The sequence below is a fragment of the Eleutherodactylus coqui genome, chromosome 1 (assembly GCF_035609145.1).
Source record: "Eleutherodactylus coqui strain aEleCoq1 chromosome 1, aEleCoq1.hap1, whole genome shotgun sequence".
Classification (NCBI taxonomy): Eukaryota; Metazoa; Chordata; class Amphibia; order Anura; family Eleutherodactylidae; genus Eleutherodactylus; species Eleutherodactylus coqui.
The window spans coordinates 267,702,689-267,725,313 of NC_089837.1; the positions used below are offsets into that span (position 1 = coordinate 267,702,689).

General features: G+C 48.5%; 1 protein-coding gene across 1 annotated transcript in view; it reads right to left on the reverse strand.

The window, feature by feature from the left end:
• The window catches only part of LOC136611720 (troponin T, cardiac muscle isoforms-like), a 465,566-nt gene that overhangs the window by 303,002 nt on the left and 139,939 nt on the right, over positions 1–22,625 (reverse strand). Inside the window, exon 4 of the mRNA XM_066591524.1 lies at positions 16,230–16,274. Within this exon, the coding sequence (XP_066447621.1) occupies positions 16,230–16,274 (45 nt within the window). The remainder of the gene's footprint in view (positions 1–16,229; positions 16,275–22,625) is intronic.

Here is a 22,625-nt window from a genome sequence, read left to right on the forward strand (position 1 = left end):
CCCCCCCCCCCCCCGCCAGCGGCCCCAGCAATAATAGTGACCCCCCACAGCGGCCCCCATATGACAGTCACAGCCCATAGTAGCCCCCAGTAGTAACAGCGACAGCCCACAGCGGCCCCCAGTAGTAATAGCGACAGCTCACAGCAGCGCCGAGTAGTAATAGCGACAGACCACAGTGGCCCCAAGTAGTAATAGCGACAGGCCACAGTAGCCCACAGAACAACAGCGCCAGCACACAGCGGCCCCCGGAATAACGGCGCCAGCTCCCAGCGGCCCCCAGAATAACAGCGACAGCCCCCAGCATAACAGTGACAGCCCACAGCAGCCCCCAGAATAATAGTGACATCCCACAGCTGCCCCCAGAATAACAATTACAGCCGACAGCGGCACTCAGAATAGTAGCGACATCCCACAGCGTCCCCCAGAATAATAGCGACATCCCACAGTGGCCCCCAGAATAACAGCAACAGCCCCTAGCGGCCCCCAGAATAACAGCAACAGCCCCTAGCGGCCCCCAGAATAACAGCAACAGCCCCTAGTGGCCCCCAGAATAACAGCGACAGCCCCCAGCGGGCCCCAGAATAACAATGACAGCCCACAGCAGCCCCCAGAATAATAGCGACATCTCACAGCGGCCCCCAGTTGTAATAGTGACAGCCCACAGTGGCCCCCAGAATAACAGCCACAGCCCCCAGCGGGCCCCAGAATAACAGTGACAGCCCACAGCAGCCCCCAGAATCATAGCGACATCCCACAGCGGCCCCCAGTAGTAATAGCGACAGCCCCCAGTGGCCCCCAGTAGTAAAAGCGACAGCCCCCAGCGGCCCCCAGAATAACAGCGACAGCCCCCAGCGGGCCCCAGAATAACAGTGACAACCCACAGCAGCCCCCAGAATGAAAGCGACATCCCACAGCGGCCCCCAGTAGTAATAGCAACAGCAAACAGTGGCCTCCAGTAGTAATAGCGATAGCCCCCAGCAGCCCCCAGAATAACAGCGACAGCCCCCAGGGGGCCCCAGAATAACAGTGACAGCTCACAGCAGCCCCCCAGAATAATAGCGACATCCCACAGCGGCCCCCAGAATAATAGTGACAGCCCCCAGAAAACAGTGACAGCCCACAGCGCCCACCAGAATAACAGCGACAGCCCACAGTGCCCCCTAGAATAATAGCGACATCCCACAGCGGCCCCCAGAATAACAGAGACATCCCACAGCGGCCCCCAGAATAATAGCGACATCCCACAGCGGCCCCCAGAATAACAGCGACAGCTCCTGGCGGTCCCCAGAATAACAGCGACAGACCCCAGCGGCCCCCAGAATAACAGAGACAGCCCACAGCAGCCCCCAGAATAATAGCGACATCCCACAGCAGCCCCCAGAATAACAGCGACATCCCAAAGTGGCCCCCAGAATAACAGTGACAGCCCACACCGGCCCCCAGAATAACAGCGACAGCTCTTGGCAGCCCCCAGAATAACAGTGACAGCCCCCAGCAGCCCCCAGAATAACAGTGATAGCCCACAGCAGCCCCCAGAATAATAGCGACATCCCACAGCGGCCCCCAGAATAATAGCAACATCCCAAAGTGGCCCCCAGAATAACAGTGACAGCCCACAGCGGCCCCCAGAATAAAAGCGACATCCCACAGCAGCCCCCAGTATGACAGCGACATCCCATAGCGGTTCCCAGAATTATAGCGACACCCCACAGCGGCCCCCAGAATAACAGCGACAGCCCCCAGAAAACAGTGACAGCCCACAGCACCCCCCAGAATAATAGCGACAGCCCACAGCCCCCCCCCCCCAGAATAACAGCGACAGCCCACAGCGCCCCCTAGAATAATAGTGACATGCCACAGCGCCCCCTAGAATAATAGCGACATCCCACAGCGGCCCCCAGAATAACAGCGACATCCCACAGCGGCCCCAAGAATAGCGGCGACAGCTCCTGGTGGCTCCCAGAATAACAGTGAAAGCCCCCAGAATAACAGTGACAGCCCACAGCAGCCACCAGAATAATAGCGACATCCCACAGCGGCCCCCAGAATAATAGCTACATCCCAAAGTGGCCCCCAGAATAACAGTGACAGCCCACAGCGGCCCCCAGAATAAAAGCGACATCCCACAGCAGCCCCCAGTATGACAGCGACATCCCATAGCGGTTCCCAGAATTATAGCGACACCCCACAGCGGCCCCCAGAATAACAGCGACAGCCCCCAGAAAACAGTGACAGCCCACAGCACCCCCCAGAATAATAGCGACAGCCCACAGCACCCCCCCAGAATAACAGCGACAGCCCACAGCGCCCCCTAGAATAATAGCGACATGCCACAGCGCCCCCTAGAATAATAGCGACATCCCACAGCGGCCCCTAGAATAATAGCGACATCCCACAGCGGCCCCCAGAATAACAGCGACATCCCACAGCGGCCCCAAGAATAGCGGCGACAGCTCCTGGTGGCTCCCAGAATAACAGCGAAAGCCCCCAGAATAACAGTGACAGCCCACAGCAGCCCCCAGAATAATAGTGACATCCCACAGCTGCCCCCAGAATAACAGCGACATCCCAAAGTGGCCCCCAGAATAACAGCGACGGCCCACAGCGGCCCACAGAATAATAGCGACATCCCACACCGGCCCCCAGAATAACAGCGACAGCCCATACCGGCCCCCAGAATAACAGCGACAGCCCCCAGCGGCCCCCAGAATAACAGTGACAGCCCACAGCAGCCCCCATAATAATAGCGACATCCTACAGAGGCCCCCAGAATAACAGCGACATCCGAAAGTGGCCCCCAGAATAACAGTGACAGACCACAGCGGCCCTCAGAATAAAAGCGACATCCCTCATTCAGCAGGTGGGGATTTTAAATCCCTGGCTGCTGAATACTCCTCACAGCAGTGCAGGAGAAGAGCCAGCTGGGCACCGCTGAGCCCTGGCAGCTGAAGAAAAGTGAGTATGTTTTTTTTTAGCACCATTTTTTCATGTTTTTCAGGGAAGAGCCTATATTTAGAGCCCTACGCTGAAAAACAATTACAGGATGCTGGCACTAAAATTCCATTTTTTCAGGGAAGGGCTTATATGTAAAGCTCTTCCCTGAAAAAACAATTCAGGGGTGCCGGCAAACCATTGTTTTCAATGGAGCTGCCGGTAGCTGCCGCTGCTCCATTGAGGACAATGCATGCATTCCCTATGGTGCACGCATGTCCTGTCTTTACAGGCACGCACCTGTAAAGCACGGACATGTGCACACACCATAGGGAATGTATTCCCTAATGAATTATAATAGAAGCATGTTTTTGTGCGCGCATATGCATGCACAAAAAATTACGGAATTTGAACCGGGAAAGCGCTGCTTGGCTGCATGCTTTTCCATTGTGGCCGGCACTCTCATAGAGGAGAGCGTGGCCGCAACGGGAAAAAAAATTGACATGTTGCAGACAGGGAATCTGCACTGCAGCGCCGGCTTCTGCCGGCTTAGCAGTGACAGCTTGACCATCATGTGTGGACGAGATTTTTGACAAATCTCGTCCACATGACTTGCTAATTCCGGTACTAGCGTCCGTAGGCGGTTTTGCTGCAGCAAAATTCCAGACGGAATTTCCGCAGCAAATCTGCCCTGTGTGAACCCAGCCTTAGGTTACTATCTAGCTCCTCAGCTTTAGGGTGACTAAAAAAAAGTTTTTTGTTTTTTTTCAATAGGCCACCCCGTTCGGTGCGAGACAAACCCAATGCATGTGTTAAAAAAAAAACCGTTGAGTACTTACCCGAATCCCCGCGCTGCGGCGACTTCTTCCTTACCTTACTAAGATGGCCGCCGGGATCTTCACCCACGATGCACCGCGGGTCTTCTCCCATGGTGCACCGTGGGCTCTGTGCGGTCCATTGCCGATTCCAGCCTCCTGATTGGCTGGAATCGGCACACGTGACGGGGCGGAGCTACGAGGACCAGCTCTCCGGCACGATCGGCCCCATTCACCAGGGAGAAGACCGGACTGCGCAAGCGCGTCTAATCGGGCGATTAGACGCTGAAATTAGACGGCACCATGGCGACGGGGACGCTAGCAACGGAACAGGTAAGTGAATAACTTCTGTATGGCTCATAATTAATGCACGATGTACATTACAAAGTGCATTAATATGGCTATACAGAAGTGCTGAACCCCACTTGCTTTCGCAGGACAACCCCTTTAAGGCCTACCACTGGCTTTTGGCCACTTGACTGGTTCTTCGCTGCGAATTCCAGTAGCTCAGTCATACGCACCTAGGTCTCACTACAGGTTTGCGCATAATTGTTTCCTGGCACTGCTGTGTCCGTTACATGATCGCCGTCATCCCGCCAGAGGGAAAGAGTATACAATATATACGCTGCATACGGTGTCTGTCTGGCTTTTCACCTCACCATTTTAAAAAGTTGAAGCAAAATACTTAAGGCCTACCACTGGCCTTTGGCCACTTGACTGGTTCTGCGCTGCGAATTCCAGTAGCTCAGTCATACGCAACTAGGTCTCACTATAGGCTTGAGCATAATTGTTTCCTGGCTCTGCTGTGTGCTCCGTAAGCGAAGTCAGCCTCCAATCACAGGCCAATAAGCGGCACATTTAATTACAGCGTTCTGTTTCTGCTCTACTCGTAATACACCTCGCTGAGGGGTAGGGGTAGGCCTAGAGGACGTGGACGGGGGCGAGGACGTGGAGGCCCAAGTCAGGGTGTGGGCACAGGCCGAGCTCCTGGTCTAGGTGTATCGCAGCCGACTGCTGCGGGATTAGGAGAGAGGCAAGTTTCTGGGGTCCCCACATTCATCTCACAATTAATGGGTCAACGCGGTAGACCTTTATTAGAAAATGAGCAGTGTGAGCACGTCCTGTCGTGGATGGCAGAAAGTGCATCCAGCAATCTATCGACCACCCAGTCTTCTACGCCGTCCACAGCTGCAACTCTGAATCCTCTGGCTGCTGCTCCTCCTTCCTCCCAGCCTCCTCACTCCATGAAAATGACACATTCTTAGGAGCAGGCAGACTCCCAGGAACTGTTCTCGGGTCCCTGCCGAGATTGGGCAGCAATCGTTCCTCTCCCACCGGAGGAGTTTGTCGTGACCGATGCCCAACCTTTGGAAAGTTCCCGGGGTCCGGGGGATGAGGCTGGGGACTTCCGGCAACTGTCTCAAGACCTTTCAGTGGGTGAGGAGGACAATGACGATGAGACACAGTTGTCTATCAGTCAGGTAGTAATAATTTCAGGAAGTCCGAGGGAGGAGCGCACAGAGGATTCGGAGGAAGAGCAGCTGGCCGATGAGGTGACTGACCCTACCTGGTTTGCTAAGCCTACTGAGGACAGGTCTTCAGAGGGGGAGGCAAGTGCAGCAGCAGGGCAGGTTGAAAGAGGCAGTGCGGTGGCCAGGGGTAGAGGCAGGGCCAGACCGAATAATCCACCAACTGTTTCCCAAAGCGTCCCCTCACGCCATGCCACCCTGCAGAGGCCGAGGTGCTCAAAGGTGTGGCAGTTTTTCACTGAGAGAACAGACGACCGACGAACTGTGGTGTGCAAGGTTTGTCGCGCCAAGATCAGCCGGGGAGCCACCACCACGAGCCTCACCACCACCAGCATGCGCAGGCATATGATGGCCAAGCACCCCACAAGATGGGACGAAGGCCGTTCACCGCCTCCGGTTTGCACCACTGCCTCTCCCCCTGTGTCCCAACCTGCCACTGAGATCCAACCCCCCTCTCAGGACACAGGCACGACCGTCTCCCGGCCTGCACCCACACGCTCACCTCTGCTGTCCTCGGCCCAATCCAGCAATGCCTCTCAGCGCAGCGTCCAGCCGTCGCTAGCGCAACTGTTTGAGCGCAAGCGCAAGTATGCCACCACGCACCTGCACGCTCAAGCGTTAAACATGCACATAGCCAAATTGATCAGCCTGGAGATGCTGCCGTATAGGCTTGTGGAAACGGAGGCTTTCAAAAACATGATGGCGGCGGCAGCCCCGCGCTACTCGGTTCCCAGTCGCCACTACTTTTCTGGATGTGACGTCCCAGCCCTGCACGACCACGTCTCCCACAACATTGTACGCGCCCTCACCAACGCGGTTACTGCCAAGGTCCACTTAACAACGGACACGTGGACAAGCACAGGCAGGCAGGGCCACTATATCTCCCTGACGGCACATTGGGTGAATTTAGTGGAGGCTGGGACTGAGTCAAAGCCAGGGACCGCTCACGTCCTACCCACCCTCAGAATTGCGGGCCCCAGCTCGGTGCTGGTATCTGCGGCGGTGTATGCTTCCTCCACTAAACCACCCTCCTCCTCCTACGCAACCTCTGTCTCGCAATCAATATGTGTCAGCAGCAGCACGTCGCCAGCAGTCGGTGTCGCGCGGCGTGGCAGCACAGCGGTGGCCAAGCGTCAGCAAACTGTGCTGAAACTACTCAGCTTAGGAGAGAAGAGGCACACGGCCCACGAACTGCTGCAGGGTCTGACAGAGCAGACCGACCGCTGGCTTTCGCCGCTGAGCCTCCAACTGGGCATGGTCGTGTGTGACAACGGCCGTAACCTGGTGGTGGCTCTGCAGCTCGGCAGCCTCACGCACCTGCCATGCCTGGCCCACGTCTTTAATTTGGTGGTTCAGCGGTTTCTGAAAAGCTACCAACGCTTGTCCGACCTGCTCGGAAAGGTGCGCCGGCTCAGCGCACATTTCCGCAAGTCCAACACGGACGCTGCCACCCTGCGGACCCTGCAACATCGGTTTAATCTGCCAGTGCAACGACTGCTGTGCGACGTGCCCACACGGTGGAACTCTATGCTCCACATGTTGGCCAGGCTCTATGAGCAGCGTAGAGCTATAGTGGAATACCAACTCCAACATGGGTGGCGTAGTGGGAGTCAGCCTCCTCAATTCTTTACAGAAGAGTGGGCCTGGTTGGCAGACATCTGCCAGGTCCTTGGAAACTTTGAGGAGTCTACCCAGATGGTGAGCGGCAATGCTGCAATCATTAGCGTCACCATTCCTCTGCTATGCCTCTTGAGAAGTTCCCTGCAAAGCATAAAGGCAGACGCTTTGCGCTCGGAAATGGAGGCGGGGGAAGACAGTATGTCGCTGGATAGTCAGAGCACTCTCATGTCTATATCTCAGCGCGTTTTGGAGGAGGAGGATGGGGAGGAGCATGAGGAAGAGGGGGAAGAGACAGCCGGGCCCACTATTGAGGGTACCCATGCTGCTTGCCTGTCATCCTTTCAGCGTGTATGGCCTGAGGAGTAGGAGGAGGAGGAGGAGGATCCTGAAAGTGATCTTCCTAGTGAAGACAGCCATGTGTTGCATACAGGTACCCTGGCACACATGGCTGACTTCATGTTAGGATGCCTTTCTCGTGACCCCCGCATTACACGCATTCTGGCCACTACGGATTACTGGGTGTACACACTGCTCGACCCACGGTATAAGGAGAACCTTTCCACTCTCATACCCGAAGAGGAAAGGGGTTCGAGAGTGACGCTATACCACAGGACCCTGGCGGACAAACTGATGGTAAAATTCCCATCCGACAGCGCTAGTGGCAGAAGGCGCAGTTCCGAGGGCCAGGTAGCAGGGGAGGCCGGAGATCAGGCAGCATGTACAGTGCAGGCAGGGGAACACTCTCCAAGGCCTTTGACAGCTTTATGGCTCCCCAGCAAGACTGTGTCACCGCTCCCCAGTCAAGGCTGAGTCGGCGGGAGCACTGTAAAAGGATGGTGAGGGAGTACGTAGCCGATCGCACCACCATCCTCCGTGATGCCTCTGCTCCGTACAACTACTGGGTGTCGAAGCTGGAGACGTGGCCTGAACTCGCGCTGTATGCCCTGGAGGTGCTTGCTTGCCCTGCGGCTAGCGTCTTGTCAGAGAGGGTGTTTAGTGCGGCTGGGGGAATCATCACGGATAAGCATACCCGCCTGTCAACCGACAGTGCCGACAGGCTTACACTCATAAAGATGAACAAAGCCTGGATTTCCCCTGACTTCTCTTCTCCACCAGCGGACACCAGCGGTACCTAAACAATACGTAGGCTGCACCCGCGGATGGAAGCATCGTTCTCTATCACCATAAAAAATGGGGACCTTTTAGCTTCATCAATCTGTGTATTATATTCATCCTCCTCCTCCTGAAACCTCACGTAATCACGCCGAACGGGCAATTTTTTGTAGGCCCACAAGGCTCAGTCATATTACTTTTGTAAACAATGTTTATACGTTTCAATTCTCATTAAAGCATTGAAACTTGCACCTGAACCAATTTTTATTTTAACTGGGCTGCCTCCAGGCCTAGTTACAAATTAAGCCACAGTAAGCTAAGCGATTAATGGGTTTCACCTGCCCTCTTGGTTGGGCATGGGCAATTTTTCTGAGGTACATTAGTACTGTTGGTGCACCAATTTTTTTGGGCCCTCGCCTACAGTGTAATCCTAGTAATTTTTATGGGCTTCGCCTGCAGTCATGGTACAGCAAGGTGTGTGGGGTTGGCCTACACTTTTGCTACATAAATGTAACTGGGGCCTATACTGCCTATGCAGTCTATACTGCAACTACTGAAATGTGAAAGAGACTGTTATCTCCCTAAACTGCTGCAACGGGAATGTTACTATGGCCTGTATTGACTGCTACTACTACTGAAATGGAACTAATACTGTGCTCCCCCTATACTGCTGCTTCGGAATTGTTACTGGGGCCTGTCTAGACTGCTACTATTACTGAAATGGAACTAATACTGTGCTCCCCCTATTATGCTGTTAGTGATATGTTACTGGGGCCTGTCCCTAATGCTACCGCTGAAATGTTACTAATTCTGGGCTCTGCCTATACCGCTGCTAATGCTATGTCACTGGGGTGTGGAAACGGAGGCTTCCCAAAGACATGATGGCGGCGAGGCCATTTCCCACCATAGCGGTTACTGTTAAGGTGCATATAACCACGGACACGTGGAGAGGACACGTAGTGCCTCAAAAACATCCCCCTCCTCCTCCAACAATGAAAACATTCTTGGCAAATACCTTTGCATTGGTCCGTCTGGTGGCAGTCCAAGAATTTCACCTTTAACGACACAACAAGAGAGCCCCCCCACCATCCCCCCGCCACGGCCCACTTAAACCTGGCCACATTCCGAAAACCAACTAAATAAAACCGCGCTACTAGGTCCGCAGTCGCCACCACATTCCCACCAACGTCGTTACTGCTAAGGTACATATTACCAGTCTGACTGGGGCATGCACTGTGGGCCAAAGCCCACCTGTATTGTATCTGACGTTAGCTCTGCTGTCCAGGGCACTGCAATGGGATTTGTTTATGTACCGCCGGTGGGTTCCAGGGAGCGACCCATGCTTTGGGTCCACACGGACTTCACATTAGGGATTTGTACCTGCCTGTGTCTATGTATTAAAAACCCCGGTCATACTGGGGCATGCAGTGTGGGCCGAAGCCCACCTGCATTTAATCTGACGTTACCTCAGCTGTGCTGGGCAATGCAATGGGATTTATTTATGTAACGCCAGTGGCTTCCTGGGACCCACCCATGCTGTCGGTCCACACGGAGTTGTACCTGCCTGTGTCTACTTATAAAGAACCCCAGTCTGACTGGGGCATGCAGTGTGGGCCAAAGCCCAGCTGTATTTAATCTGACATTAGCTCTACTATCTGGGGCACTGCATTGGGACAAACTACAGGATCTATACAGCGCTAATGAGACGTGCACAGCTACGCTAGCATTGGAGTCCGCTGTAGGCACACGATTGCTGAGGGTTTGTGCAGAGGCCTATGTCCTGGGTGCAGTGAAAGTCCGCTTCCAGCCTAGGATTGCTGAATCTGTGGGCCGAGGCCTATGCCGTGGGCACGGTGCAAGTCTGCCATGTTTGGCCGCTCAGATCAATTTTTTGTTCATGTCTTGGGTTTCCTAGGACCCACCTATGCTGTTGGTGCAAACTTAGTTCCCATTGCGGTGTTTGACCTGTCTGGCACAAAGGCACTGACTGACTTGGGTAGGGGGCAGAGCGCTGACGGCTTTCCCCTTGCAGTGTGGCTTGAGCTATGCGACACCTTGACAGAATGAATACTGTGTGGCACATGGATTCCCCATTGCTATGCTCACGTTTGCAGCTCCTGACGGAGGTGGCACAGGATTGGAGTTCTCATTGCTTCTGTACAGCATTGTGGGCTATCACCCCGCCCCTTTTAAAGAGGGTCGCTGCCTGGCCCTGCCAACCCTCTGCAGTGTGTGCCTCCGGTTCCTCTTCATGGCAGACGCACTTATAAATAGACATGAGGGTGGTGTGGCTATGAGGCCAGCGTGTGGCATAAGGGCAGCTGAAGGCTGCGCAGGGACACTTTGGTGTGCGCTGTGGACACTGGGTGGTGTGGGGGGGTTGGGCAGCATGTAACCCAGGAGAAGTGGCAGCGGAGTGTCATGCAGGCAGTGATTGTGCTTTGTTGGAGATAGTGTGGTGCTTAGCTAAGGTATGCCTTGCTAATGAGAGTTTTTCAGAAGTAAAAATTGTTGGGAGGGGGGGCCCACTCTTGCCGCTATTGTGGCTTAATAGTGGGACCTGGAAACTTGAGATGCAGCCCAACATGTAGCCCCTTGCCTGCCCTGTCCGTTTCTGTGTCGTTCCCATCACTTTCTTGAATTTCCCAGATTTTCACAAATGAAAACCTTAGCGAGCATCGGCGATATACAAAAATGCTCGAGTCGCCCATTGACTTCAATGGGGCTCGTTACTCGAAACGAACCCTTGAGCATGGCGAGAAGTTCGACTCGAGTAAAGAGCACCCGAGCATTTTGGTGCTCGCTCATCTCTAGTTAGTTTCTTCAGTCTCCAAGGTCTGGATTTAGCTGTACAGAAAATAGACTGTATTGGACATTGCCTTGTTTGCCTGGAACTGCAATAGAAGTGAGTTTTACTGTTTCACCCTTACCCCGTCTACTGGAGCTCCCTTCCACTAGGAAACATCTTCACTACATAACATACAACACAACCCTCCAGGAGCAGGGACCATAACCACCATCATCTTTGCTTGTAGCATGATTTGGTGGGCGTTCGATCACTAAGCTGCCCCTCACTCCAGCCTACTACAAACTGGTTGTTAAGGTTGTGCTTCTGGGATCTGTGGTTCTACAGGTTTTCTTGTGCACACCTTCACAGGTAGGGGTTAATTGAGCTGGCTGCGTGTGGTATTCTCCACCAGACAATCCCCCTCATCTGCAGCAGATAAATATCAGCAAACTCTTGGGAGAGATTGCTGGTCATTTTAGTGCTTTATCACTGCTAATCCCACTCAGAGCTGGTGTGGTGCATGCTTGTCTGTAGTGTCCCTATCTCCTTCCCTGAAGGGAGGACCTGCTTTCCCTCCCCTCCTTGTGTTTTCGGGTGTGTAGTGTGTGGTGACCACACAGGTGCAGGTGGCCCACAGGTTTCTCCCTACCCCTGGGCAAGTGCGGCATCCAAACGTGTGTGTGTCAGATGGGTGAGGCCTGACACTGTTCTCTATGTCAGCACGGTGGCTGACTTTCTATTTTCCTGGTGTGAGGACACTTGGACGAGCTATGGTTTACTATCTTTATGCATGTGAGCTCTGGGTGGGGTTCTTGTCAAACTACTTACGACCACTTGTCTGTGAGTATGTATGTGTGTGTGTGATTCTTATCCTCCACCCCTTTGATGACATCGCTCTGCCCCCTGGTGATGTCATTGAAGGTCCTACAACATATATATAAAAACACAGAGTCTGACCGACAGAAGGACAACACAGTTAGGGCTCTTGAAAAAAGGGAGGACAAAAATAACAAAATGAGAATACAGTTAAACCGCTATTATGTCAGACACAACTCAGCAGTCCTGACAGAACACACTGACCTACCACCACCACCGAGATCTGGTGGGCTGAAGGACCTGTGGTGATGTCACTTCTGTGAGAGGAGCCAAGCTGTGTTTGTCTTGTGTGGTAATCAAGCTACTGTGTGTGTGATGTGCCACCAGAAACACTGGTACTATAATTTCCTAATAATTACTAGTTATATGCTGTATGCACAACCTGGTATGTTGGTGTGAACAGCGACATGTGATTTGTTTGTGCAAGTGGCCAGACATGTGCTTTATGTGCAGTCCTGTTCTGTGTGGTGTGCAATACTCTGTATGTTGGTGTGAACAGCAACGTGTTGTGTATGTCTGTGCAAGTGGCCAAACATATGCTTTATGTGCAGTCCTGTGTTCAGTGTGTGTGTGTGAACAGTGTTGTGTCCCATGTGTGTTTTTGGTGCATCTCTCTAGGCTCCTAATCAGGCATAGCTAAGTCCCAGATGAAGACAGTAGGGCTGACCTTATCGGGACGAGCATCCCGCTTTTAGGGGTTCCCTATTTTCCCTGATTAGTAAGGGAAAAGGGTCCTTCCATCTTTGTCTGGAGAGGTGTAGTTTGTCAGTGCAAATGCTGTATGAGTGTTTGCAGATTTTAAAATTGACACACTTGCATGCATTCTGAGGTGTGGCGCATTAGTGCGCCCAGCGGATGTAACACTGGTATCACTAACTAAAACCACTATCATCCACCATTACTTTCACTTGTAGTATGACTGGGTGGGAGTCAGAGTATATTAGCCACCGTGAACACAAGCTGATCTCCAACTCCCGTTTGCTGCAGTTGTGTTGTGACTCTTATGATATCTAATATAAAAAAGCTTACAGGCTTTTTCTTGCACCACACTTTGACCCCTTCACATGATGTTTGGTGGATGATTTTGGTATCATTAGATTTGTTACATCCTCACCACCGCCGTTAAATCATAAAATTTGAGTTTGATTGAGTAACCTGTCAGGCCAGGTCAAAGTTCCTATGTTAAGTCTAGTGGTGCTGTTGTGCTTCAGCCAACAGCGCCGTTAGGGAGAGTCAACCGTTATTTAGCAACTGACAGATTTCTTCCCTGCACAGTAGCCAGAAGGAGAGGAAAAGGCACAGGTCGCAAGCATGAAGGTGCCGTTCACCACACCAGAGAAGAGGCAGGAGGTGTGAAATAGAGATACTGGGCCGAGGGAACAGTGGATCCCGAGAACCAGATGGGAGAACTTCTCTTCATCCCCTGAAAGCGTGACATACCTGGGTCTGCTGCAGGAGTCGGGACAAGAAGCGGCAGCACAGGCTGCAGGATCGGCAGTGCCAAGTGCTGTAAGCGGAGTGGACTGGGAGGGGGCGGGGGGGAGGAGACGGTGCGGGAGGACTCCAGGTCCAGAAGACAGGGTAAGGGAACTACTGCCTGCTCCTTTCTCCCCTGGTCACACATAGAGTACAGGCCACGAGAATGGTGGCGCCAGACATCCGGCCGGGGGAAGTTGAGCTGGTGGGGGCGGCAGGCCAATAGGATGGCAGTGAAAGTGGCATAGCAGAGGAAACTTCTCTCCACTGCTCACCTCCTAACTCTACTACATGTTGGAGGCGGGGTGGCGTGGGGGGGGGGGACCCTGCACAATACATAAGTAGAGGGAAATCCCCAGAGTCCCCAAATGGACAGAAGAAAGAAACCTGGGCAATATGACTCTCCTATAAGAGAGAGTCCTGATAGAAGAAGTTGATATAAAGAAATTGAAAATAACTCTACCACCACTGACATATTACCCCTCCCCGATATATTATATATAATAGTGAACCAGATGACCCACCAAGATATTATATATAATAGTGTACCAGATGGCCCCCAATATATAACAGTGTACCAAATAACCCCCATTTGTAGTTTCCTGTCTGCCACATTCCTCGTGAACTTCGGTGGACCGATGACTGCATTTTGTGTACAGCCATGTCTTCACTGAAGTATTTGTAGAGTATAGTGGGTAGCATTTGTGGACCCCTATTCACCTAGGATAGGTGAAGTTGTCAAGGCATGATTGAAGTTATGCCCCATGAAGGGCAAAGAGATTATATGGATTTGAAAATGAATTTATTTCAATTATATAGTTTAAAAGGTTACATGAACACACTTTTCTACAGTAGTAGCCTGCTGCCTGGCCCTTGCCTCGGACTACCTCTGTCCTGGATGCTCTGAGGGTAGCCTGTTGACTGGCTGTTGTCTTCGGAATAGGGGCCTCCTTGGTTCAGTGAGCTGGGCATATGTGCTCAGACAGGCAGCAACTTCGAGAAGGCAAGGACTATGAAGGGAGAATACTAGCTGGCCAGCCACTAGAGTAAGCCAGTGTCTGTATAATGATAAACGTGATAGTCTATCCTTGTTCCAGTAAATAAGTCGATGAAGAGTTTCTAATTTGTGTAAGCATTAATTGAAAACCTTGATATGAGTTTTAGGGGAAAAGTCTGCATAAAATGTGCAGCAACTGGGTGATTTGAGCTCAGTCTTAGACCACCTGCACATGAACCAGTCGAATTCTGCAAGCAGATTTACGCCGCGGAAGACCTGCGATTCCACGTGAAAACAAATTGCGAGTGTTTGCGGTTGGTTGCGGATGCAATCATTTTTCCACGCGGATGTATGCAGATGCATAGTGTATCATCTGTGCAGAAAAAAGATCGCAAGCAGGTGATTACATCAGAAAGTTGCCAAACCCTCTGGAAAAACCCTTCTATACAAAGGGTTAATGCCCAGACTACATTCTCTTGTGCTTTTGTGGTGGTGAGAGCTTAGAACCATGCCTTCAGTACAGCATACTGCTGTCTTGGCTTGGGAGAGCAATGAACCTGCCCATATCCAATATCCAGGCTAATGCAATGGACAATGGGGTGTGCTTCTCTGAAAAAATCTGTTCTGCACTGTCTTTTCTGCGCATTCCTGCTTCCTTTTATGAATTTTTTTAGCAACCTGTGGTCTCCTAGCAACCTGCGAGCTATCGATATTAAAATTCACGCCACTGCTATTCGAATGCTCCCATAGAAATCAATGGAGCCCGTCCGCATGGAATCCGCGCAAAAATAGAGCATGCTGCGATTTTTTTTTTCCCGCACAAAAAAATTGCAATTCACATCCGCATGTCTGTTTGAAGCTGCAGAAGTGAATGCCTGTCAATGGGTGAATATTACAGCGGATCGTCAACGTGGGTGCCGATTGCGGATTCTGCAATTCAAATCTGTTCTTGTACAGGCAGCCTTACAGTGTTTGCAGAGCAGATAATTGCTGGTTCTTACATTTTGCAGGACTAAGTTTAATAACCATGTTTATGAGAGCTTATAAAATGTTTCTTGCAACCTGGATCTTACCTTCTTCCTCTGCATTGTCTTCCCCTTCATCGTCTTCCCCTTCATCATCTAAGCATTTTAGATTTTTAAAAAAATTACATAGAAATTATAATATATAAATATATAGTCACATGTGCTGTGACCCATCCCCCTATTACTATTACCCACCAATAATGAACTAAGGCCATAGATTAATTTTGGGATATTTTGGCCACATCAGCCATTTTATTTAAACATATTAATATTGCAAATAAATAACATTTACATAAGGAGAGGAGGTCCTTGGAGCCACAAAGATCTGGTGCTTAACACATAGAACCGAACCTTGCCTCCAACCATACACCCGACTTGGAGACACCACTAGCCCCCCACCAAGAGGCTAGAAAATCAAAAAATGATCCAGGCAGCCTGAGATTCCTTCCCTGGCCTTACCCAAGGCACCAGACCCAACCACGATGAAATAAAGGGGGAAGGGGGGGGTCTTAAAAGTGAGGCCGTACCCACCAATCTCCCTCCACCGACTCTAAAAAGAACTCCCCCCCCCCACCCGCCAAAGGCTGCTACAACAGACAATACATTTTCTACCATTAACCCCTTATATACCCTACTCACTAAAATTCTATTAATTAACCTTGCTAACTCTTTATACTCACTTAAGGGAGGGTGGGAGAGACTCATCTCTTTCTCCTCACTAAGATGACACTCCTGCTCAAAACCCCTACTTAGCATATTTCTTTCTCCACCAATCTCTAATTCACCCATCTGCATCCCCCTCTCTTGTCATAATAATTGCTGCTTAACCCTTTCTTCTACTTCTCTTCCCTAGTCATGTAGAGCCTTCTCTTATATTGTATACAAGCTGTCCCTAAAAACTGTCATTTTGTTTTTGCTAAAATAGTATCCCATATTTACTGTAAGCTGACAAGACAACTTTCAAATATTTTATTTGCAACTTTCAATTTTGGAAATTAGTTTTGGAGGACATTTTTACATATTAGTTTTGATTGATAAATATGTTATTAATAGACTTACCTTTCTCAATATGGTCTTTATCTTCCACTTCTACCATCTCTTGTACTGCAAACAAAAGTCACACTTACATTAAATACAGTACTATTATATATTTTTAATTGTCTTTTATCTGTATTTCTTGCAAAAATCTGCAGTAAAATTTCCTTATAGAGTTCTACCTTAGAACATTTAATTTGGTTGGACGTCCCACAAACAACCCCATTCATTTTTACAGTCAGTTCAGTCTTTTGAGAAATGACATGGTAAAGCGAGTTTCTGTGAGTTGGTTTGACAATCTTCATTTTATTCCTGACTGGTAGCTTTTGCACATTGATTTGCATTATAGATGATATATTATTATAATTTATTTTGGGATTCCTGGAAGAACTGTCACAATAGATGTAGGCACAAATGGTAATTTTACTGAAAATTGTTTGTGATAAGATTAACCTGAGTCAGAAAAGGATGGAGTATCTAGGATTAAAGAATGGCTCTTTGTGGTCTTGTCAGTTTTTTTAGGTGTTTGAGTGTAGAGGGGGGTGATGCGAGGGCATGAGGGTATATTCATATTTTTTGACATATACAATGCAGTTTGCAGGATTCTATGATCTACAAAATATGTTTGTTTTTTTTCTAGGAGAAACAACATTTCTCATGTTCAAACAAATATTCAGCAAGATTTTTTTTGGCAGCAATGGAGGAGGATGTCTTTTCCCTTACATCCATGTTATTTCAGGCTCTTGCAATGATCCAACAAAACCAGGTGGACCAATTAATTCTGCCCTCTGAAACTTGGTATCCTTTCCTGCACAGACTGACCACAAGTTAAAAGGTTCCCCCAGGATGGACAGCAGACTGCTTCAAGAGGTCTTTTTTCACAACTCCCATGATTAGTATTAATAGTAGCACATTCTGCTTCTCCAAGTTGTCAGAAGGTACTAACGATCTGATTAGCCATTCTTTGAGACTGGGAACATGTACCAGATGTAAGGCTATAATGGCTGACTTCCAGAATCAGTTCTCCAATAGCGGATTTTCTTTGTCCGGTCCTTTAGTACTAGATGTGGCCTTGGAATTCTTACTGTAAGTCAAAAATTCCATTCTGGCCTGACTACAAACACTATCAAATCCTTTAGTTCAACTCTGAACCTCTTACTTACAGATGATAGGACATATAGTGAGATAGAATAGAAAAAAAAAAATTATTTTGTTATTTTGTGTATTGTGCTTTTCTGTATTCTGTACGAGCAATTGGTAGGTGCAGCAGTAAAGTGGTAGCAAGACACAGAGCAGACTGCAGATATTTTGGAGATATTGTGGGATACCACCTGAAGAGTGTAATTTCACGAGGAAACAGAGTAGTGTCTGGTTCTAGCCAACAAGTACATCTGTAAAACATGTGACCCACACAGCATCAGAATAGAGTTGGGCATAGAGTATTAGTCATTGTCTCAAATGAACGCAGTAGCCAAGTGCCAGTGCCATAGTTGTTTATAATTTGCAGAACTGAAAATTAAAGATATTTTATTTTTGGTGCAGTTTCTTGAAATGTGAGATTCTGTACAGAGGTCGGGGAATCTGTCTGATCACTTTTACAGGCCTACCCTGAATCTATACAAAGACACTTCATATACAGTTATAGGGCATATCCATACATGGCTGTTACACTGCAGAGTTTATACAACAGAACTGGCTGTGGAAAATTCTGAGTTTTTTTTATAGTAGCAGCAAAGTGAATGCGATTTTGAGAAATTCCATTCACATGTTGCTGTACAAACCTGCAGTGTAAATAAATATGCTGTGTGGATTTTAAATCCACAGCATGTCCATTAATATTGTGGATTTTCAGTGCATATTCTTTTCAATAATTTTTTATTGGGTTTTATAATAAACAAAACAAAAAAACTGAAAGTTGGCATATTTGTTGCGTTAGGGCTTCTACCCACTGGCGTACTTTTTAACGCTGCGATATCGCTGCATTTTTTTCAATAGGACTTTCTAATGTTAAAATCGCATTGCGCAAAAATCGCAAGTTTGTGCTTTTGCAATTTTTGTGCGATGCGATTTTAACATTAGAAAGTTCCATTGAAAAAAACAATTTCTGTACCGTGACATAACCTCTTCAAATGAGGTTAAGCTGCACCAGGTTAAGCTGTAAAAAAACTGCAGTTGCATGCAGATTTTAACGTATATATTGGTATGCAAATTAATGCAGATTCGCACCAAAATCTGCAGTGTATTTTCCAATCAGAAAACATACATCACGTGCATGTAGTATTTTTGTTTTGTTTTTTTTAACACTTTTCATTACAATTTTTTCATATTCAAAACAAGTAAATATCACCAACATACACCACGATACAAAAGTTTTACAGTGCCATGTTACATATACATCCCAAAATCATAAATAGATTCTTACTGAGATATTATATTATTTTAAGGAAAATCCACGTATTGCTCTACTCATATTGCAGCATCCGAGGAGCAGGCCCCAGCCTAGTAGACAGCGGGGTAGAGTTTGGGCCTTGGTGCGGTGGCTCTATCGCCTCCCACCCGGAGGGTAACCAGGGACACCTCCAAGGGGCCGAGGGCCGTCTATGAAAACAGGGAAACCCACTGATGGATTACCTTAATCCTTTTTTGTCACCGTACCATCCTCTGTGGTGAATCCAGTTGATGTTGAAAATAAAACAGTACACAGACAGGGATTTAATTTTCTGAGCCAAACCGGGAATGGTCGGTGAAGCTCGTTTACTTGCAATAACTTAGTAATACACACCAGCAGGAAAAAAAGTACAGACTTCAAAGTGGTGTGACAGGGAGGTTTCATGGGTGGACAGGAGTGGCCCTAACACAAGTAAAGACCTGTTACCTTGTTAAGCAGGTCAAGGGTAATGCACCATGTGCAGAGTCTGCATGGATGCATGCTGGAATAGTCATGCCTGGGAGTAGGGTGGAGGTGTGGTTTTCTATTTACTCTGCCAGTTTTCAGGTGCAGAGTGGCTATATATTCTCACCCCTCCTGCTGATCAGTGCTGCTTATTCCGTTCCATAGTGGAGAAATTGGGGTTTGGAGCTCTGCTGTGCTGGTTGTTTCTCTACTTGCAGATAAGTTTCTGCGAGTTCCTTCTCAGTTGCATTGTTGCTTTTCATTTCTGTTTTGCTTTGCTGTTCGATTCATCTCCCCAGGGGTCCCTTCAGAGACAGTCAGGGCCCAGGATGAAGACCATAAGGCCGTCTCTATCGGAACAAATACTCCGCTTCTAGGCAGGGACCCTTCACCTCTCCTGCTAGGTTAGGGAAAGGCTTCCTTCTCCTTGAAGTGGTACTACCGTTCATTATAGCTTGGTGTGTGGCTATTTTCTATCATGTGTATGTTCCCTGTTGCCATGCTGAGTGTTGTACTCTGGTGTCGCATGGGCTTTACATCTGGGTTATGTACTTCAGTTATGCTGCACATTGTTCTTCAGCGCTATAGTCTTTCAGCTACTGTAGTTGTTATCACCCTGTGTCTGTGCTGAGCCAGGTGCTCTTGTGCTACACGGACATGACACACTCTTTCTTCTCTCCAACTCTCTACCAGTCAACACTCACATTTGGAAAAGAGGGGTGTGCTGCATGGCGGCTCCTCCTTCTCTTTCTCTCTCTTTCCGTGTCCAAAGGCAACACTGGTATCTTCTGGGTGAAGTTGGCCCAGGCTAGGCTTTGGTTATCTCTCAGCCTCTTCCATTCTGGGCCACACAGGGCTGGCTCTCTTGCAGAACTCTCAACACTCCTCTCTCTTGCAAGCCCAGAACACAACAGACAGCCCCCCTCATGCAACTTGCATCCATATATATATCACAAGGTCACATGACAAACAAAAGATACATTTCCAGACAGACATCTCACATACCAGACAGTTAACTCTTTCAGTGCTGCAGCTCTGCAATACACATCAATCATACAACACAGAAGGACTGACAATACCAGAGACAAATGCATGCATACTGTTATGGAGGGGCCCTATTGTTCTGGGCCACTACATTGTATCTCAGTAAATATAGGTTAATGTCTACAAGACATAATTGCTTGTGTATGTATGTGTTTAGATTCTATTATTTACGAAGATAAGTGTCAACATGAATGTAACATGGCCTACATATAAGATATATAAAGGTGGATATTAAGAGTGTGTCTTTGTGTGTCTTCTTTGGTTCTACATTAATTGACTGTTACGTAATATCAATATCTAAGGATTTTATTTGTTACTTGGGTATATCATCTTCTAGGTGGCTTAATAATATTGCTTTATGTTATTTTCAATCTTCCTAAACAATTTGCTCCTGCTTGGGAGCAGGATGCATTACTAAGTGGGCATATGCATTCCATAATCTCATTTGAGTCTAGAAACCCTTCCATGAAAACTCGCCATTTCCTAAAGAATTTTGGTGCCTGGGGTTTAGCATGCCTTTCTATCTCCTGTCTCTTCATTTTTAAAGGAGGTTTTAACTGCAATATATCCGGTAGTACCGGGGGTTTCACTTGAACCGTTATTGCTAACAGGCATCTTTTGCCTATTATAATATTTTTCAGCTGGTTGGGAAGAAGATGGAATACATATGCTTGCGGATTTGATGGTATAAATAATCCTCAGATTTCTTGTACCAGTGTTCAGAGTATTTTGATTTTGGGGCAATGCCAAATTCCATGCATAAAGTCGTTTTTTTGTTGCAAGCATCTAGGACACGCCTGCACTATATTTGGGATTCCCGGATGTGGGGTTATGTCAAAGCCATATAGCACTCCATGCAAGATTTTGAATACGTTTCCCTCCATTGTTCATTTGTTATAGCCTTTCTTACAGCATTCCAACCTTCAGCTAACTTTTGGGATATCTCTGGGTCCCGCAGTTCCAATTTTTAAGCAAAGCTGTATTACCTATTTCTGCCCACCCTTCTCTGAATGGATAATACAAATCAGATATAGAATGTCTCTGTGATGATCCTTGCATGAGTATGTCCATTGGTTAGTTATCGCTTCTTTCGAGACATCCATGAAAACCCCATATTAGCACATATGGTAAAAAATGCGATGTGGGCAGTTTATATGTATCACGTAACTCCTCAAATGTTTTGTATCTAGGTTCCCTATGGTGAAGAAGATTCAGAACCTTTGTAATCCCCCTACCATGCCACAACTCAAAAATTTTATTATCCCGGCCTTCCTTAAACTCCAGATGTCCCCATGAGTCCATATGTTTTGATAGTTTGAAAGACAGACGATATTTTGGTTTTTTTTTTTTTCAAGCAGCAATAGTGTCTTTTGTCATGATCGAATGTTTAGCTCCCATTGGAAGGTTAGAAAATAGAGATGAGCGAACGTACTCGTCCGAGCTTGATACACGTTCGAGTATTAGCGTGTTCGAGATGCTCGTTACTCGAAACGAGTACCACGCAATGTTCGAGTTACTTTCACTTTCATCTCTGAGACGTCAGCGCGCTTTTCTGGCCAATAGAAAGACAGGGAAGGCATTACAACTTCCCCCTGCGACGTTCAAGCCCTATACCACCCCCCTGCAGTGAGTGGCTGGCGAGATCAGGTGTCACCCGAGTATATAAATCGGCCTCTCCCGCGGCTCGCCACAGATGCATTCTGACATAGTTCAGGGAAAGTGCTGCTGATGCCGGAGCTGCTATAGGGAGAGCGTTAGGAGTTATTTTAGGCTTCAAGATCCCCAACGGTCCTTCTTAGGGCCACATCTAACCGTGTGCAGTAGTGTGGAGGCTGCTTTTTGCAGTGTTGCACATTTTTTTTTGTATATCGGCCGTGCAGAGCATTGCGTCCTGCAGTAATTTTACATTGTCCAGGACCAGTAGTGGTGAGGCAGGGACAGAAGACATATTTAGTGTGTATAGGCAGTGGGCCTTTCCAAAAACATTTGGGAAAAAAAATCTATTTGGGCTGCCTGTGACCATCCTCAGTGTACTGGGTCTCTGCTGGGGGTAGTTGTCCTAATTCATACGCAGCCAGCTAAGTGTTACAGCGGGCTTGCGCAAAATTCTTTCCTGCCTCTGTGTTGCCTCTTACATCACCGCTGTATTCCTGTCCACAAGTGTACTGGGTCTCTGCTCGGGGAAGTTGTCCTAATTCATACGCAGCCAGCTAAGTGTTACAGCAGGCTTGCGCAAAATTCTTTCCTGCCTCTGTGTTGCCTCTTACATCACCGCTATATTCCTGTCCACAAGTGTACTGGGTCTCTGCTGGGGGTAGTTGTCCTAATTCATACGCAGCCAGCTAAGTGTTACAGCAGGCTTGCGCAAAATTCTTTCCTGCCTCTGCTGTGCGTTCCGTAAGCGAAGTCAGCCTCCAACCACAGGCCAATAAGCGGCACATTTAATTACAGCGTTCTGTTTCTGCTCTACTGGTAATACACCA